Source organism: Alligator sinensis, unplaced genomic scaffold (assembly GCF_000455745.1).
Source record: "Alligator sinensis unplaced genomic scaffold, ASM45574v1 scaffold222_1, whole genome shotgun sequence".
NCBI classification, from domain to species: Eukaryota; Metazoa; Chordata; order Crocodylia; family Alligatoridae; genus Alligator; species Alligator sinensis.
Genome location: NW_005841912.1, coordinates 3,944,936 through 3,965,410, shown reverse-complemented (window position 1 = coordinate 3,965,410; position 20,475 = coordinate 3,944,936). Strand labels below are relative to the sequence as shown.

The 20,475-nt window shown below is 44.7% G+C and overlaps 1 protein-coding gene and 1 long non-coding RNA gene across 2 annotated transcripts in view; one reads left to right on the top strand and one right to left on the bottom strand.

Annotated features, from left to right (window-relative positions):
• MOB1B (MOB kinase activator 1B) overlaps nucleotides 1-18,476 on the top strand; it is a 27,801-nt gene extending 9,325 nt beyond the window's left edge. Inside the window, exons 3-5 of the mRNA XM_006018787.3 lie at nucleotides 11,922-12,055; nucleotides 14,827-14,990; nucleotides 15,749-18,476. Of these exons, the coding sequence (XP_006018849.2) occupies nucleotides 11,922-12,055; nucleotides 14,827-14,990; nucleotides 15,749-15,826 (376 nt within the window). The 3' untranslated portion in view covers nucleotides 15,827-18,476. The remainder of the gene's footprint in view (nucleotides 1-11,921; nucleotides 12,056-14,826; nucleotides 14,991-15,748) is intronic.
• LOC112549462 overlaps nucleotides 12,296-20,475 on the bottom strand; it is a 19,671-nt gene continuing 11,491 nt past the window's right edge. The window contains exon 3 of the long non-coding RNA XR_003092871.1: nucleotides 12,296-13,074. This is a non-coding gene — a long non-coding RNA (uncharacterized LOC112549462). The remainder of the gene's footprint in view (nucleotides 13,075-20,475) is intronic.

The window sequence follows — 20,475 nt, the reverse complement described above, 5'->3', positions numbered from 1 at the left end:
GGGCCGTTGCTCCCTGCTGCAGGTGCTCTCAGCCCACGCAGGGCTGTCTAGAGCAGGCACAAGCAGCCCCACGTGGGCTGCAAGCAGCTGCAGCAAGGGGCGGGGGAGGGGCTGCTTTCCCCACCCCACACAGCTTTTCCCCTGGCCACATTTCCCTGGGTTCCTTCCCTGCCTGGGCTCCTCCCTGCCCTTCCCCCCCCCCACCCCGCGGTTCCAGCATGGGGCAGCCATGTGGTCCCAGGCCAGAAGCCCCTGCTGGGGCTTCCAGTTGGGTGGGTGGGGCCAGGTGGGCCCTGCTGTTGTGGGAGCCCACCAGGCTTCACCTGGGTCCTACTGCCCTTGGTTCCTGTCAAAAATGAATATTAATTTTCTAAATTTTTTAGGGGCCCTCCAGACCAGATAGAATGGTCTTACGGGCTGTATTTTGCCCACCCCTGCCCTAGCCACAGGGCTGGGGCTAGATGATGCAGGAAAGAAAACCAAATTAAATGTACAGGACCCACCTAAAGCCAGTGTTGTATATGAAACAAGTAGATCAGGATGGTACATATGAGTGAATGTTAAACAGATTAAGTGTTGTGCTGCTGCTGACTGTGAGAATGAGACCTAGTGCATGTTCCTGTTGGTCATAGGTGAATTGCTAAGTTTTTTCTTTACTTTTCTGATAGCCCATCTCTTCCTTTTCCCTTTTCCTGTCTTTGTGACAAGGTATTTAGCAGAATTTGCAGACTCATTGGAATCTGGCAGGCTGTGCTGTGAACGCTTCTGCTATAGCCTTCAGCTTGCAACTTCTGAGCTGCCAAATGTGCACCTTAGCACCTGCGCTGCCTCAGCCCTAGAGTGTGTGTGTGTGTGTGTGTGTCTTAATAAATATAAATGTTATTAGAAACTGTTAAAAAAATATTATTTACATGGCTTTGTAGGGTTAACATGGGGTTTATGATGTTTAGAAAGACAATATGGGACCCTGCACACGGTAGCTACATGAGTTCATAGTTGATGTATGTTGGTGCAATCTAAGACATGCAGTTAGTCATGCAGCCTGCAGGGGGTTAAGATGGGGTGGGCAAAATATGGCCCATGGGGGGACTTTGTCTGACCCATAGTGGGTCTGTTGGTGCTGCCTGGCCTAGGTGCCATGTGGCCTGTGGTGCATCCCGCTGCCCCCTGGCATACAGCAGGACTAGGGCGGCTCCACAGTTGGACTACCTTTCTAGGCAGCCCAGGTGGTGGCTCCTTCCAGCTGGCACCGCCACTGGCCCCAGCCCCGTGGTACTGGGGACCTGTGCGCACAGCCCTGACCCTGGCCCACCTCTTACCCAGTCCAGACTTGGCCTGGCAGAACAGATGAGCTCTGGACCAGCCTGAATCTGTGCGCCTAGCCCCAACCCTGGCCCACCCCATGCCTACTTCAAACTTGCCCACCCATGCTGAGCAGTGGCAGCACTGATGGTGTCTGGGCAGAAGCTGCTGCTGCACATGGCGGGGGAAAAGCAGCCCCTCCTCTTCGCTACTGCCAGGCCTTTCTTGGTGCAGCCACCCAGAGCCTATGCCCAGGCTGCCCTGTGGCTCCTTTGGACTGCTACCCCCGGGTGGCCTGGAGGCAGCAGTGACAGCAGCAAAGTGGAGCCACAGGGCAGCTGGGCAAGAAGGCCCAGCAGAGGTGAGGGGGAGGGACTGTTTTTTTTTCCCTGCACCAAGCAGCAGCAGCAGGCTGAAGAGTCCCAGGTCCCTCAGCCTTTCCTTGTATGGCTTGCTGTGCAAGTCTCTGATCAGTAACGGTTGCCAGAGTCTGGAATGGGCTTCCAAGGGAGGTGGTGCTCTCCCCTACCTTGGGGGTCTTCAAGAGGAGACTGGACAAACTACCTAGCTGGGGTCATATGACCCCAGCCCTCTTTCCTGCCCAGGGCAGGGGGTCAGACTCAATGACCTACTGAGATCCCTTCCGACCCTTACATCTATGAATCATATGGGTGGCCCTTTGGACTCTCTCAAGTTTTACCACGTCCTTGTTGAAGTGTGGCGTCCCTTATTGGACACAGTACTCTAGCTGCGGTCTCACCAATGTTGAGTACAGCGGAAGAACTACTTCCCTAGTTTTGCTGGAGACGCATTGATTGATGTATGCCAGGGTATTATTTGCCCAGTTGGCTACAGCATCGCACTGCTGGCTTATACTCATACTTTGGTCTATTATTACCCCCAGGTCCATTTCATTCGTGGTGCTGGTCAGTTTGGCATTGCTAAGCCTGTAGGTGTGTTAGGGGGTTGTTTGTCCCTAGGTGGAACACTTTAAATTTCTGAACGTTGAACTTCATTTGATTCTGATCCGCCCAATTTGCTAGCCTGCCTAGGTTCACCTGTATCTGCAGCCTATCTTCAGGCGTGACCATGCTTCCCCATAATTTGGTGTTGTCTGCAAACTTGGCCAAGGTTAAAGCACCCTGAAAAGATAATCGTATCAATACAAAAACTATGTGAACACTATACATTGAGGTTTTTTTTCCCTGAGGTTGATCAGTGGTCAGACTGCTGCTTTGTTGTTTTTGTTCTGTTTTAAATAATTAAAAATCATGTATTCAGGTGTGAGCTACTTGCACATTTGACAGAAAGGTAGATAGTCTCCCATTTACCAGTACTTGCAAAACAGAGCCAAGAACAGCTACTTTTGAAATCTATCCAGGACTCCCTGTGGAGCTGGCCAAACCAGTTTAACCAGGTCCAAGAGGTAGAGAAGACAAAGGACTCGCACTCTCTAAGGAGACAGTCCTTGAAGGGACAAGCTGGGAAACAAAGAGAGAATTACGAACCCTTGACAGAAATGGGAATGTCAGGATAACCTGTGCCTACCTAAAATTTAGAGAAGGCAGTCAAGTGCATAGAATACTTTAGAGTTCAAGAGTTTTTAAAATTTCTTTACGTCTCAGACCAACATGGCTATCAAATACATCCATACAGCTTCTTGCATTAAGAGCTCCATTGCACAAATTTGCCCTTGAGGAAGTTGAAAGCAGTGAAAGGTGCAGCTATCCCTGCTATTCTTGGCTATTCTTAGCTATTCTTGGCTGCTGACAAGAATAAATAAAGCAGAAGTAGATCTTCGTGGGCCGTGAGTCTCTTAAACTGAAAAAGTGAACAACTTGAACCTTCATCCTGCCTCTCAACCTCTCCTTAGTTCTCTGTCCCTTGGTAAGTGAGAGCACCAAAAATGAACATAGAATTTTAAACTGTCCATTTAATATTCTTTCATTGGATTTAAATTTGACATTTAAATTTCCAAGTGTCTGTTCAATATGAGGTGGTGGTTTTGTCCTACAGTCCCCACCCCCAACTATTTTCATACAGGAGGAGTTGGCCTTATCTTTGGTATGTAGGTACATTTTCCCATTTATGCAAGATTACTGGTATCCATGAATACAAAAGCCAATTGGTAGGATTCACCAGGATTTAGACAGATTAGTCCAGGGCTGCGTAAAATATGGCCCGTGGGCCAGATGTGGCCTACAGAGGAACTCTGTCCCGCCCATGGCAGGTCCCTCCGTCCCACCTGGCCCAGGCTCCATCTAGCCCTTGGTATGTTCTTTTGCTCCCTGAGCGCACAGTGGGGCTGGGGGAGCTCCACTGTTGGACTTTCTAGGCAGTCCAGGTGGCATTGGCTCCTTCTGGCTGCCCTGACCCTGTGCCCATTCTGGACTTGGCTTGGTGGAGCAGACCAGCTCTGGACCAGTTTGAACCTGTGCACACAGCCCCAACCCTGGCCCGCCCCGTGCCTGCTCCAGACTCACCCACCCACACTAAGCAGTGGCAGCAGCAGTTAGGCAGAAGCTGCTGCTGGGCAGGGCAGGGAGGAAGCAACCACTTCTGAGCCTTTTTTGCTGCAGCCACCCAGAGCCTGTGCCCAGAATGCCCTGTGACTCCGGACTTCTGGGGCGTGCTGGCCGGCCCATGGCAGCTCCCCAGAGCTATCTATGTGGCCTGTGGGCCCAAATAATTGCCTGCCCCTGGATTAAACAGTGTCATTTGGGATGGTTTGATCCTCCAGTTCGTCACTGTACGTATATCTCTTACTCTGCATACTAAGTATCGTTTTGTCTGTGTTATAATACCATCCCTGAACCTTATGGAGAAGATTATATTTTCAGATGAGCCTGATCTAGCTATATGGTTAAGGTTTAGGCTGCATACACATATTCATATAACATAAGAGAAATCTCCCAGGTTTGTTCTCCTGGACTTGGAGCCATGTGTACAGACGTACAAAGAGTGGAGAGTTTGCAATGCTGATACTGTGCAGTTGCGGGGCCTGTGCACACATCTCGTTGCACTTTGTCTGCCTGGTAACAGACAGCAGCAGGGCATGGGGCAGCCCTGACTGGCTGACCCAGACTATCCATGATCAGCCTATGTTTCCCTCCAGCACAATGCGGGGATTATGATGGGACGTGTTCTGTTCCCTGCTGAAGCAACAGAGTCTAGTGAGCGAAACAGTCTCCCCTGGGGCAGGGGGGAGGGGGTGGATACTGGAGGATTATGCTCCTTTCTTAAAGAACCAGCATGTATAGACATTTTTCTCTCCCAGGAGAAACTCTCCAGGGAATGATTTAACCCTGGTTGTTTCCAAATTATTTTTCTCCTGGAGCAGCCACTTTTATTCTGGGAGAAAAAGCCTGAACATCTGCATACTTGTGGCTTCTCCTGGGAGAGCAGCAGCTCTCCCAGGAGAACCTGAATGGCTGTACAAAGCCTTAGTTTGTAGTAATAGCATGATATGCTTGTTTGCTCTGTTGCCAGAGATGTAGATACTTGTTTATGCTCTTGAGTCAGTATGTTGTCAGCTTTTAGTTTGCCTTTTCCACTACCTGCCCAGATGGTGCACCTCTATTTTTGGGAAACTTCTATAGAAGCTTTAGTTTCAGAATACTGTTTTCATTACTAAATTTAATCGTGCAGGGAATGCTTTCCCCTGTCTCTCCCCAGCTTATCTGTAGAAGTAACAAATGAAACGGTGAGCCAGGCATGTGAGAATTACTAAAGTACTTAAAGATACGCCAAGATAATCTTCCCTTCTGATACATGTTGTACCAGAGAGTAGATTTTTGATGTTTCTCATAGTTACTTTCTATTGACAGTCTGTCAGATCATGCAAGCTAAGCAGGGTCATTGCTTGTTCAAGACCTTGCTAGGAAGATGCCAACTGATACTATCTTCCCCCATCCTCCTGGCTCCCACTGCCGGAAGTGCTGGAAGGAGCATGTGGATGGGGACTCCATGGGATCCCCATGGGCAGAGTGCTCCATGGGATCCCCATGGGCAAGAGTGGGATAGGTGGTGATGGCACAGAGTCAGGCCCCAGGACAGAGCTGCGTTCACTGCACATCCCTGCAATGGGCACTGGTTCCACCCATCCCACTCCCTGCCTGCCTGTGGTCCCATCCCATTTGCTTGGCCAAGCACACCCTGCCTGCAGGGGTCCCAGGCTGTTTTCCATGAAGACCCCAGCTGCTCACTCTGTCCTGCACACCTGGTGAGGAGGGGTGGATGTGCTAGGGTACCCAAGCAGCAGAGCCAGGTCTGGCGGTGGCAGTGGAGATAGTGGTAGCAGCAGCTGGAGTGTGAAGACAAGAGCAAGCCGTCACTGTGGGAACTGCCAGGAAGCTGCCATACCACCCCTGCTGGTCCAGCTGCCATGTCACCTCTGCCCTGCCACCTGGACCCTCCCCAGAATATAGCTCCTGGCATTCCCAAGAGCCATGTCGGTGGGGTATAGGGTGGGTTGCACTCCATGCCAGGTGGCACCTCTGCACCCAGCGGCAGTGGGACCGGCTGTACATGCCATGGCCCAGGCTGCCCGCCGCGTCTGGGCTGGACAGGGCCAAGGGACGCATCATGGGCTGGATAGAATCACTTGGCAAACCGGATCCAGCCTGTGGGACATATTTTCCCCACCCTGCTTTAAGATCAGGTGCTCCAATTCAGTAGATGGCTCTTTCCTCTGAATAAGTACAGAAGTAATCCTTGGTATATTAGGGGTACTTGTAGGTAGATAGAATTTCCAGTGAGATTTAATTAGGGTTACCATACATCTAGCGGTGCACTGATAGAGATTTTTTGGGCCGATACTGATGGCTGATTTTTAAGGGCCTATATTGGCTGATACCAATCTGATTCCGATATGTAGCTGGGCAGCAGGGAGAGTGGCATCCAGCTGGTAATCCTATTGTGGGGGAAGGGGCATGGGGGAGGGAAGAGGAATGGGGGGAGGCAGATTGAGGCCCCTGGTATGAGGGAAGGAGTGGGGCTGGGGCAGGCACTGCTAAGCCAGGGCAGGACAGGGCATGGGACAGAGCCACAAGTGGATTGTCCAGGGGGAGGGAGGGGGGCTCCCACCCTGTGTGCACCCCAGGAGGGGGTGTGCCCCCCTAGATCTGCACATGGGACGGGGTGGGCTGCTGCGGGCTGGGGCTGTGCTGGGCTCCTCTTGGTGGGAGGGGCTGGGCTGGGCTGTGCTTGGGGAAGGTGGTGGCAGCGCTGGGAGGGTGCTATGGGGGGGCTGCAGCCACCCTAAAATTCACCATAGTCCCCTTCCCAGTGCAGCCCAGCCCAGCCCAGCCCAGTCCCCCACTGGGAAGAGTCCAGCACAGTCCCTGGCCCAAGTCCGCAGCGACAGCTCACCCCGCATGCAGATCCGGGGGCACGTGCCCCCATGCCCTCTCGGGATACGTACAGCAGTGGGAGCCATCCCCCGGACAAGCCTCTTGTGGCTCCGTCCCATGCCCTGCCCTGCCCTGGCTGAGCTGCCCCTGCCCCCCTCCCTCCCTCACCGCGGGGACCTCAATCTCCCCCTACCCTTCCCCCACAACAGACTTACCAGCCAGATACTGCTTTCCAAGCTGCTGGGCTGTGCTCCTGGCCATGTGCATGCTGCAGCTGTGCTCATGCATGAGGCATTTATCGGCCACATCTAGCAAAAAAAAGCCAATTTCCAATACTATCAGTTTTCCCTATATCAGTGCCAATCTGATATGGGACCGATGTATTGGTGCACCTCTACATACGTCTGGGTTTTCCCAGACATGTCCTCTTTTTGGGTTCTCCCATCTCTGTCCAAGTGTTTTTTTTTAAATATCAGCAAATACCCAGGATTATGCTCTGTCTCTGTATTCCTGCCCTCCCCATGCATGCCAGCTGCAGGCGAGATGCTTGGTTTTGCTACCTGGTGCAGATAACAGCTGCTTGCTCAGTCTGCCCCCAGCCCCTTCCTGTCACTCCCTCCCAGCTGTGCAGAGCGGGGTTCCACCCTCCCGACTGCACTAACTCTATGGTGGGGGAGGGGAGGGAGCACAACAATGGGGCCCTGCTGTGACACTGGGGCTGGCAGCGGACGGTTACCACTCACTGGGGCATTGTTGTGACCACTGTGGCACCTTTGCCTCCTCTTTCTCCATCTCTTTTGCTTGGGATTGCTGCCGCTGCAGTGGGGAAAGAGGCAGCTGCTGTGGCTCTTGCCCGGTGCTATGGCTTGCACACTCAGCCAGGACCTTGTGGACATCAGTAGTCATGTGCCCACTGGGTTGGGCTGGGCTGCGAGGGGTGAGAGAAGGGCGCTGCACCAGAAAAGTTTGAGGCAGGCATACAGCAGCGTAGGGACCCCGGGTGCCTCAAGAGTCTTTCCAGGGTGCTGTGAGGTGTTAGCCCTGTTGAGGGTGCAAACACGACTCACAAGATGAACCCAGAAGTGTCAGATAGGAATCCACAGGTGTTAAAAACCTTCTGACCTACTGTGGTCCTTCTGAGTCTGTTTGAAAGACATGAATTGCTTTGTTCTGTTCCAGGAGTTCGATGAAAAAAAGGAGTGGAAACTAAGAGCTGGCCCTTTCACACCTGTGCCAGGAGTCTAAAAACGTTGAGAACCAGTGTTCTAGGCAGCTCTTCTTTCCTCTTCCCACATGAGCTCCCAGCAGGCCTGGGCTCCTCAGGACCACTGGCTGCTTTCTCCAGAAGCTTTTCTGAGCAGCCCCAGGCTACTCCTGGAGCTGCCTGACTTGGGTGGAGAGGTGTAGGCAGTCAGGTCAGATTCACTTGGCTGCCTAAGGGTGATTTTCTGTTCACCTATCTGAGAGGCCCTGAAAATCCATGAATGTGTATGAAACACCATCATCTGAACCAGGGGTTGGCAATGTTTTTGGCCGGAGTGCCAAAAACACCCCAAACTCAACTCATGCCTGGATTTGGCATGCCAGGGGCAGACCGGGAGGGGAACAGGGTGGGGTGAGGGAGCTATGAGGGGTCTGATCCTCATTGCTGGCAGCAGGTGCTTGGACACATCCAGGTGGATGGTGGGGAAGGGGCTGGAGTCATGTTGCCCCAGCCCTTTCTTCATCGCATGCCCTGAGGTGCACATGCAGCCACTGCTGGCTACTGGACCCTGGGCTCACAGCAGGCAGCAGACGGACTGCAAATAGCTGCACTGGGTTTCAGAGCCCTAGCCTTGTTCCATGGCTAGTGGCAGCTGCATGTGCGCCTCAGTGTGTGTGGGTGGGGAAGGGGCCTAGGGAATGCAACCCTGGCCCCTCCCCTGCCAGCACCGAGCTGGGTAGGTGCTCTGCAGACCTCAGTGCAGTGGCTTGCAGTGTCCCAGCTGCCTGCCACAGCTGGCCTGGACTCTGGGCAGGCCTCTGCCACCCTCTATGGAATCTGGGCTGCTTGCAGGAGGGAGGCTGCAAACAGCTGCACTGAGGTCGGCCGAGCCCTGGCCCGACTTGTTGCTGGCAGCAGCTGCACATGCATCTCTGGGTGGACAGCAGGGGAGGGGCCAGGGAGGCAGGACACTATGGGTTGGGAGTGAGGGGCATCAATAGGGCCAGTGGTCTGCGGGTTGGGAGTGAGGGACAGCAGCAGGGCTGGGGCAGCTGTGGCTTGGGAGGGAGGTGCAACAGAATGGGCAGGTGCAGGGCGCCGGTGTATTGCTGCCCCCACAATCATATATTCCCTCCACCCCCTTGCGACAGATGTCCTCTTTCTTGAAACTGGAAATATGGTAACCCTAATTTAATGCAAAGTCTTAATAGAGAGTCTACATACATAACTGTCTTAATGCAGAGCTGCTTCTTGCTGCATGTATGCCTAAAGTTCCCATGACAGCTTTTACAGTAGTTGGATTGGTAATCCTATTCCTTAACTAAATTCTGTCCCTGGTAATTGTCAACTGTTAATTCTGCTCAAGCTCAACTCGGTTGTCTTGGCTATAATTTTGCTATAATAATGGGAGGAATTTCACTAATAGTGCATAGGATATTTGGGTATAGTTTTTATATAAGCTATCCTTTGATTTGGTATCTCTATAGAATTATTATATTTATAATCTTGGTGAGAACACAAGTTGATATCTCTTCTGAAATTGTGTAGTGAAAAGGTTTACCCTGTTACTGATTTAACGGAAAACACCTCGGAACAGGCCATCCTTGACTTAAACTTGGCCCAAAATGTAGGCCTTTTGTAAAAATATATTTCGTCATATATATTCAATTTATTCAATATATTTCATTTCATAGTTTGTAATGTGTTTGAAAATGTTCTCATAATTTTAATTCCAAAGTGAATATTTTTTTAACAAATGTTCCCCTGCACTTGGCAATCCAAACATCATGGCATTCTGTTATTCTACTAATAATGGAAAATGAAACAAAGTATGCTATTTTTGTTATCAAAGCGGAGTGTAACAAAAAGAGAGATTGGATGCGGTTAATAAAACTTCAAATTCTGTCAGTTTTAATAATTTAGACCAAGTATGCAGGCTAACCAGGATGCTTTCTAAAAGCATATGATTTTAACCTAACTGTGTGCTTCAAACACTTATCTAGAAGATCATTGGTACTACCTTTTTATATGGTTCATTGGTTTCTTCAGGAGGATTTTACAACTGTAAAGCTCAGCAGTCCTTTTTACTCCTAGAGACTGTTCTGGACAGATGACGACAGAATTATTTGGACCAGAATGTATGGAACACTGTCCTGAAACAGATCAACAAAGCCAGTACCTTATCTTTTTTAAAATCCTTCAAGACTTGCTTCTGCCATTATGGGGGGCAGAGGGGTGACTTGCTTTTGTACTCTCTTCTGTGATGTACATTATGTAGACATGAGGTTTAAAACTAACTGTATACAGAATCATAGAAAAATGGAACAGAGGGGGTCTCAGGAGGTCATATAGTCCAATCCCTGTTCAAGGCAGGATCATCCCTGTCTAAGTCATCCCAGACAGGTGTTTGTCTAACCTGCACTTAAAAGCTGCCAGTGATGGAGATTCCACAGTTCTCTAGGTAATCTGTTCCAGTGCTTAATCCTCAGAGTTAGGAAGGGCTTCCTAAAAAGCGGCCTCCCCTTGTTGCAATTGAAGCCCATTGTTCCTTGCCTGGTCCCCTGGACACACAGAACAGTTTATCACCTCTTTTTGTCTTTGAAAACTGTTAGTACTGCCTCCAGTTTTTGCTCTCCAGACTAAATATTCACTATTCTTTCAGCTTTTCAAGTATGTCATGTTTTCTTGACCTCTGATTATTTTGATTTTAAAAAATGTGGCTAAAACCTTCATATAAAGGTGTACAGCTGTATAATGCATTTGTGCTCTTTGCCTTAAGATGTTAATAACAATAATATGAAGTTTTTATATAGAGCACTTTTCACAGTAGATCTTGGCATCTTACCAAGAAAAGATCATTGCTTCCTTTACAAACAGGGGAAGTGATTTGTCCAGACTCACATAGCAGGCTGGCAGCAGACCTGAGCTAAGAATAGAATACAGATCGCCCTAGCCTCAATCCAGTGCTTTGTACACTAGACCACACTAATCATGTACACTTCCTTAAAGGGGAGCATGGAGCCTGAACATTTTCCTTTTAAATACTAACTGAAATGTATTTTTCCCAAATGATGGAATTCCTTCAGATCCATGTGCCAAAATGCTGTGTTTGGGAGTAGGGAGGATTTCTAGTTTTTTAATAATTAGTGTTTGTACATAATACAGAATTTAATGAAGCTTGCTAATAGGCTTCACCATAGATATATTAATTATGATATTCCCGAATTTCAAACGAGTTCTAATTTGGGATTATTAGGTAGAGAATAGCCATATTGGTTCTGTCTATAACATTTGAAAAACCTCTTGCGGGGTAAAGCAGTTTCATAAATATGTTGGACCTAACATACTTGAATTGGACGGAAAGTCTCACCCTGATGATTCTAACTGGTATTTACTATTCACACTGTACTTGGTAGTCTGAAGGGGAAGAGACACTTTTGTTTCACAGAAATAGAATTGAAGGAAAGCCTCTTTGGTGTGGATAACACTGCAGTTGGTATGTATGTAAAGAATTTAGGCGTATATCTGCAAAGGCATGTACATGGATTCCAATGGGAATTAGAGGCCTAAAGGGGAGTTAGATACCTACATTATTTGTGGGGCTTAATTTTTATTGACATGAAAGGGATTTGTGTAACATTTTTTGTATTTCCCCCTATCGCTGTATTTAAAATACGTTACTTTACTACAGTAAGTGAAATTGCTACCTCAATAAGGCTTAGAGACCTAATCTTATGCTACCTTTTAATTATGTAAGCATTTCGACTGTTGTAGGGAATGCTTGCATGGATTTTGTTTGCTGGATTCGTTCTGGGTGTGAATAGGCCTTGCATGATATATGCAAGTTATTTTAAAAACACTACAAGAAAGGCCAGTTACAGTAGGGGCATGGAGAGGAAAATAGATGCCTGGAATATAGAACTCTGTCAGAATAAGAGCTCTGGAAGCATTATGAGAACCAAATTCATTCCTTAGTTTGGTATGGCTTTAAGTATCCCTATAGGCTTTTACATGAATGATTTTGCAGTTTTTAAGAGATACCCTTCCTTTTTGTTCCTGTCCAGATATGAATACCACTGGGCAGATGGGACAAACATAAAGAAACCAATCAAGTGCTCTGCACCAAAGTACATTGATTACCTGATGACTTGGGTCCAGGATCAGCTGGATGACGAAACTCTTTTTCCATCTAAAATAGGTAAAGGCAAACAGTACAACTGGCAAACTGCTGTAAAGAAATATTAATATCACTAGTGTTGTAAAGCTTTTTAGTTGGTATGTGAACTTATAAGAAGGAACAAATCTTACTTCTGCCTCCCAAAGTTGAATAGACAAATAGTTGTAAATGGCTGATATAAGTTTATTTTTAAAAAAATTGTTAGTTAAAGTAGGACTGTTGGAATAACTTATTAGTGTGCTGAAAGATGCTTTTATTGGGTTTAGATATAATTTGGGTGCCAAATATGAGACATGATACACAACTGAGAAATCCTTAACAAAAACCTGCTATGATTTAGGATATAGAAAAGGTCATTTTTGTTTAACAAGTGACTGTTGGGTTTTGTTTTGTTTTTTAAAGCTTTCTTATTTCAAAAGAGGGGGAGGACTTTTCCTAACCAAAAAAGAAAAAAGGAACAGTGACCTTGGTGTCTTTGGGAAGACTATAGTCACTATTCAGAAAAGATGCGTACTCCCAAAGTCTGATTTGTGGCTTGAGCATGACTATAGGTAGAACTTGGTGATTTCAAGAGAAAGTGGCAGTGTTTGTGGATTAAGGGAATTACTTGAAATTCATGGCACAACTCAGCCGCTTAAAAAAAAATTTAAAATGTGCCCAGACTAGTATGTTTTGCTATGCTTAGGTAAAAAGAATAAACTTTAAATTTTTGCTTTCCAGAAGACTAATGCATGCTGCTTGTTCTGAAGCTCAAAATTTGCAGGAAAGGCTTGCATCTCCCACTCAACTGTATATGAAAGCCAGTTGTGGAAACAGAAGGGAAATATCTTAGTTGCCTTTGTTTTTGTGACTAGGGTCTTTGGGTAAATCTGATATCTTTTATTAGACCAACTGAAATAGTTGGGAAAGTTCTTAGCAGGCTTTCGGGTTTAAATATCCTTCAACAGGCTGAGGAAGCATCTGCAGTTGGTGTGTGCTCTTCCTGGATATAGTAAAGAAGCCAGAGTTTTTGTGAGTTGTTTCAGAAAGACGTGATAAACCTGTAACAATGGAGAAACAGACAATATGTTAGGAACAAAGCTTTTTGCACTTGCTTGTACATTGTTTCAGACTTACGCAATTAATCTGGCTTGTGTATTTTTGTATAAGAACACTTTCTTCTCAACTATCCCCAGCAGGTGGAGACATAAGACTAGATTACAATATGAAATTTTCATTATTGTATCTGTTCAGTAAATAGGAAGGAGAAATATTTTTTTATTATTCATAGTAATGTTAGTACAAGTGATTATTAGGTATTTTATATTATGGTAGGACTCAGAGGCCTCAACTGAAACTGTGACTGTTTTTCAGGATCCTGACACATTTATAATCTCTCCTTTTTTTTATAGCATGCTAGATTGTATTTTGAAAATTGTGAAAGACCTTAAGGATCATAGTGACATAAGCAACTGAACCTGAGTTCCCAGTATGATGGAGTTGCTAAGAAAGCAAATGTGATATTGCATTGCTTGAATTAGAAATATATTGAGTTGAAATAGGTGTGTTTTATTACCACAGTATTAGGTGTTAGTGAGTCTGCTACTTGCATCTTGAGTCCAATTCTGGTATCCGTATTTAAAAAAAAATTTGCACAAATTGGTAAGGCTGAGAAAAGAGTTGTCCAAATGATTGAAAGTCTGGGGAGCCTGCTGTGAAATGAGAGACTAATGAACCTTCATCTATTTAGTTTGTCCAAGAGATGGTTAAGTGCTCATGTAGACACTCAGGGTGCCTGTACATGTGCTAGGAGGCTGCTCTGACATGCTGTAATTACTGTGAGTTGGAGCAAACTCGGTTAATCGAGTCTGCTGGAGCATGCTAATTGGCGCATTCCAGCCAGTGTCTGTCTTGTGTATCAGCATCCCCCTGCCTCAAAATGACAGTGGGGGGGTGCTTTCATAGATTTCATAGACATTAGGGCTGGAAGGGACCTTGGAAGATCAAGCTTTATCTAAAGCTTGTTCCACAAGCTTTAGATAGTGTCTCTGCCACTATTTTGAAGCATGGGGACACTGATACACGAGACGCTTCAGGCACTTTAATTAGAGCTAGAGCAGCTCTTGGAGCCGCTCTAATTAAAGCACCCCTCCCCACCCCCAGAGCACATGTGAAAATGCTCTTACAGACCATGATTAGAAGATTTCTGAGTTGAGAGCTCTTTAGTGGAGCAGACTAAAGCTGTGGTTGTGTATCCCTGGGCATACTTGGGAAGGTGCAGCAGTGGCACGGAGAAGCGGGGGCACTTCTGGTTTTGCCACCTGTGCTTCTGGTTTCATCGCTGTGTGCAGGGGATTCCCCCCCCCTCCCCTCCCCCGCTCGTCGACTGGCCAGGGTTCTCCTTGTTTCTTGACATGCCGCCAGGGATACACCAACCAAAAAAGGTTGAAAACCGCTGGACTAAAGCATAAAAAAATCCAGTAACTGGAAGATGAAGTTATACAAATTTAGACTAGAAATAAAGTGCTTTTGTTTTCTTTAATAATAAGGGTAGCTTAACTAATGGAACAACCCACCAAGAGAAGGGGAGAGTCATTATCACTAGACGTCTTTAAATTGAGAATGGATGCCTGTCTAAAATATATTTGGGCTCAGCTGGATGTTACATGCTTAATGTGGAATCATTAAATAAAATTCATTACCTATGATATGCAGGGAGGTCAGACTAATGTATCATAGCTTCTGAAGCCATGAAGATGTGATCTTTGTCTCAGAAAATTTTCTATGTAAGTTCATTGTTTTGTTATTTCTAGGTGTTCCTTTCCCAAAGAACTTCATGTCTGTAGCAAAGACCATTCTAAAGCGCCTCTTTAGAGTCTATGCTCACATTTACCACCAGCACTTTGATCCTGTGATCCAACTGCAAGAAGAGGCACATCTTAACACATCCTTCAAGCACTTTATATTTTTTGTTCAGGTAAGTTAGCACATGGTCAGCTGAGTCAAGATTGCCTTCTACTTTGAGGAAAGGATATATTAGAAATGGTGATTATAAAATTTGTTCTTCTAAGCTTTTTAGCAACTGATATTAAAATACCTTATTGGTATTCTTATCCATTCTTACAAAAAGTTATTACTATATGTTTTTTATTTGGTTGGGTTTTTTTAATCAAATAAAAACTTAACTTGTAGCCAGTAGAAGAGGGGAAATTGAAACCAGGCAGCAAATAATGTATTTATTCAAATGCTATTGAAAGAAAGAACAACCTCTTTAGGGGGGAAAACCTTGTCTTGAGTTGCAGCGGGGTGAGATTTTTATGCAGAATACAATCCTGAACCCTGAAAAAAATATTAGTGTGCTTTTTGGTTGTGAAGTAAAATATTCTAGATTTTGTAATATGGGTGCTTGTCCATGAGGCACTTGAGTACAGATACCAATTCTTTTTACACAGGCTAGTAAACAGCACTCGGATGGTAATAACATTTAGTCACGGTGACCTAGATTGGATCTGAACTAATGCTCTAGAAGTAAAACGTTGGCTATGTTTTACCTTACCTTTATGGATTCGTTAGTTGAGAATCATTAACAGGCAAGCCTAGATTTGAAAGCCTCAAACTGCAGAGTAGCTTTATCTAAATAAAGCTTCTACTATAACTGTGAAGTATATGTGAAATGTTATTAATGCTACATTAAAATGGAAGTAAAATTTGTGTTTGTTTTTTTTAAACCTTTAGGAATTCAACCTTATTGACAGAAGAGAACTTGCTCCACTTCAAGAATTGATTGAAAAACTCACCTCTAAAGATAGATAAAAGGAGGTGGATTTGTGCAAACCACTTGTTTCTTTAAGCAAGCATGTGATATGTTTTGGGGTCTTTTTTTTCCTTTTAAACAAAACAAACTTTGTTCTGTTCTTACAGGCAGCCAAGATCCATTCTCTGTGCTTTTATTGGGGGAAATCTTTTTGTCTTTTAGTGACACACAGTAAATGGCTTTTTTTTTGTTCATTTTGGATTTTTAACACACGTTGAGTGTTTTATAAAGGAAATATTATTTGTTGGGGAAATTGACACTGCTGGTGGATAGATCTGTATTGTGTCAATTGTAGCCCATTCTCATGAAGTCCCTAGAAGACTTACATTCTCTAAGTGCCTTGGCAGACTCGCTTCTGAGGTGCAAAGCACATACCGTACTGAACGTTGCTGGAAACAGAATATATGAACTAATACCCAGGACACTTACTGATGCTTGTTTTAGAATTTATATATATCTATATCCTTAAACTAAAAAAGCCATAACATACACAGGTGATCTCCAGCTTTTAATACAAAGTATTCTTTTTTATTTTAAGAGATGAATATGCAGCTACTCAAAACTAAGTAGATCATGTCCTAATAATCTAGCTGAAGTGATAAAGGTTTCAAAACTATAGGGAACCCAGGATGACAGAGGACCAGCTATCCATCCTACTATTTTTCTTCTCTGAGGTACATATTTATTCTGTTACTGTAAATATCAATTCAGGTCAGTCATTTTTATAAAGTTAAACACTTTCCTTTATAAAGCTTCGTAGCATTTGTCAGATGGGCCATGGGTTTGCACAAATATTTTCAGTGAGAAAAGAAAATACACTTCTTCACCATCAAAAATGACAATTTGGTAATACTAAGAAAGGTATTGTCTGAAATCCACTGGAGTAATGAAACACAAAATTAAAAATAAAAAGACAACTTAATGGTAGACCTCAAGTTCTCAGGGTTTTTCACAATGAAAAACATATACATTAATAGAAAAAATGTCTTGTGGACTATGTCCCATTTATAATCGCACACATTTCCTCCCTTTCATTATTGCATGACTTCTTTCTGGAAACTACATCACTTGTTTACATGGGGAAAGTAATGGTTGCAGTGCATTGGTGTACTTTTATCAGTCTTTAGTCTTTCTGAGAAATCTTAATCACAGCATCTCCCTTTCTTTCCGCCCCGCAAGCCCCACTCTGCTTTATTTCTCCCTTGCTATTGCCTTTCCCTCCCTCTCTGGCCTCATTTCTCTCAGAGTGGAAATAAGGAGAGCCAGTACTGCATGACTCGCCGGTTTCCATGATGGTCAACAGAGTGTTGCATGGAAATCTCTGTCATATTTATGTGAAAGTCTGGAGTTTCCCCCTCCTCACAAAAATTTAACTTTTCTTTGTTTTTAATTTGTGCATCTTCCATTCTGTCAAGATTTATACTAGCCTTTGGGTTCAAATAAGTATTTAAGCACTGCCATCTGTCCCTTCCCCCCAGCCCTCCCCAGTATCATTAATATAATTGCCTTAAAGTGGTCATGGTGTAGCAGCAGATGAAACCTGAGATTTGCAAGACCACAAATTTATTACAGTTTTAGTATAAAGACATACATTGACCCACATACATGAGAACTCTTGGTGATCTTTAGCTGAGCCTGAGTTTAGTTTGTGATGGAGGGCACCAGTAGTACATGTCTTTAAGTTATCATATAGATATTCTACATAGTTCTTTGACATACAGTCTTGACTTTGGTTAGGAAAAGACACAATTACACATGCAAGTAGTCAGCAAAACTTATAACTGACACCTTAGTTTGCATATAAAAATAATAAAACTCTTAGACTGTGGCTGTGTTTTCCAAAACTGAGATGGGAAAATTTCACTACAGGTCAGTCGCATCTTATGCGGGGGTTAGGTGCTGAAGTCAGCGCGTAAGGCGAAAATTGGTGACTATACATGGGGTGGGAGGGGGGGCGGGGCTTGAGTTTGCACACGGTGCCATGCTTAAAGCTGTGCGGCCTGCAGCAGCGGCGCAGCACGTGGTGGTGGTGGGGATGGCTGCGTGCCGCCTGGCCACCACCATGCTGCTGCTCCTGCCTAGCAGTTGGCCACACAGCTCCGGGCATGGCTCCATGGCGACAGCAGGAGGTTTTGGAGGCAGCGGCTGTCACCGCCATAATGGGCCTCCAGGTAAGCGGCAGCGCCGCGTGCAAGCTCAAGTCCCGCCCCCCTCCACCCCATGTATAGTTGAATTTGTGCAAGTTAAATGCACGTATGATGTGACTGACCTGTACTTAATATTGCTCTTTTTTGTAAAATCCAGAGTCTAAAAACAAAATCTTTCTTTTTCTCTTTCTAAACAAATGTTGTCCACCAACTGGGTGAAAGGTTTCTAATTCAGCAAATGTGGATATTAACTACATCTTCCTTCTCTGATTACCAGTATGTGGTCTTATAATTGAAGATGGCTTTTGAGAGTCTAGCTATGCACTAGAAAAGTCACATACTTAATTGCTTTTCAATCATAGGAAAACTCCAGGTTTCCTGTTAGATGTTATAAAGTGGCAAGAGAAGCTTAGGTTACCAATGTTCATAGTGCCTCTCAACACTGATTTTGTTAATGTGGCAGAGTGGTTTTTTGGCCAACCCCCCCCCCCCCCCCCCCCCCAAAACCAAACAAAAAAACCCCACAAAACAAAACAGAAGCTTTTAATAATATTGTTATATTTGGTCATTGTTCCTTCACTTTATCCAAAGGCCTGCTAAGGTATATACAATCCTAGAGTGTATCTGAGCTGATTTATGAATTTCTAGGTCTAATGAAAGCCCAGTATCTGACTGGTCATAAATATGAACGAATGTGGGGGGGGTGTCTATTTCTTTCCCTTTCATGATATACCAAGGCCTGTAAGATGTTTTTAAAAACGCGGGGGAGAAAAACTGCTTTTCTGTTGCATTAGAACAGGGCTGTCCAAGTTTGGTGTGGCTGGGGTTGCATACTGTGTGGGCTGTACATTATGTGGGTGGCCCCCCTTGGAATCCCTAGTTGGGTCCTCTTACTCCCTGTTAGAACAAGCCCATTGTGGGCTGCAGTATGTCACCTTGGGCAAGTGCCAATCCACCTGCCTCCCACTCAAGTGTTTGGGAAAGAGGGGCATCAGCATCCCAGTTCCCATCTTCCTCATACCATAAAAGGGGTAGAACTTATTATGTCCGGCAAGACCCTGGGAAACCTGGTAATACTCGCCTAGGCACAGCAGCATAACATATTGCTTGGTATTACTTCATTGCATGTGTAGGTTCCTTAGGGGTCTTAAAACATGCAAAGTGGTTGATTTAGCTGATCCAGATACTGTATAGCTAGAGTTTTGAAACTCTGGACTTTTATCTGTAGATCTGCTACAGTTTGAGGCCCTTTCTAGGTCATGGATCATTAACTCCATAGACTCCATGGCTCTTTAGAACTTTTATTTGGACTTAAAGAAGCACATAAAGACATCCACATGATTACTCCTAAAATGTTCCATTTTTAATTGAAGAATATTTGGTTTTGGATCCTGGGCCTTTTTGCTTTAATTTGAAGAACACTTTAGATCTGAAAATTGGGAGGTAGTAATAGAAATACTGACAAGCTTTTAACTGAAGGCATAAATAATATAGCTGTCAATAGCTAGCTGCATGTGCATTGTTAATTTTCATTTTAACTGAAAACTGCTTTGCTGGGTTTAATCTAATCAGTACTGGTTGACAGACCTTATGTGGGAGTTCAGTTTTTGCTAGAGACATTTTTTTTTACTATTGACAGCATAAATCTTGCATCTCTAGAAGCCACTAGACTTAACCCCAGTGCTGTGCTGCAGATCATCTAAAAAGCGTTAAGCAGAGAAAGCACCTTCAATATAAAGTGAAAGGATGGGTTTGACATTATGTACAAAAGGTGTTTAAACAAAGATAAAAAGGGGGGGGCAAACACTATTTTCTTGCAGGTATGATCGAACTTTTTAAAGAGTGTTGCATGTAAAATGTGTTCTTTAGAACCCAAAAAGAAATAGATTAGAAAGTTTTAAATATAATCTAGAATCTAAAATGTCAAAAGTAGCAATTTGCAACAGTAGCAAAGCAGCAGCAGTTTTCATTTTTAGAGTTCACTCATTCTGGAAATGTGATCTTTTCCAAACAGCTGTGTGTGAAAATTCAGGGACATCTGCAATTCAGATACTCTTAAATTTTAGAATGTAATATGTAGAGTATTAGTCTTACACAGGCAGTTTATTTTTCTGGTATGTTTGGTACTTGGTAGAAACTTATTTTTTTACACTAATTTCTAGATATGTAATAAAAGTCTGGAGATCACTGTCTGACAGAAAGCTGTTTGAATACACTTTAATAATTCTACTACACTTGAAAATAACAGCATTGAACATACTGATGCAGGGCATAAGATAGAGTATCCTTACACTGTTACACTGTTATGGTTGCAGCTTTTAATTTTTTAATGTTTTTTGCAAACGACTTGGGACCAGAAACTCAAGTGTGTTTACACTTATGGAGCATGGGCACATCAGAATACTAAGTGAAAATCATCTTGTTTTTTAACCTGAACTGAGATCTAGTGAACTTGTTAGCACAAGGGTATCTTTTTTTGGGGTGGGGAGGGGGAGGGCGGG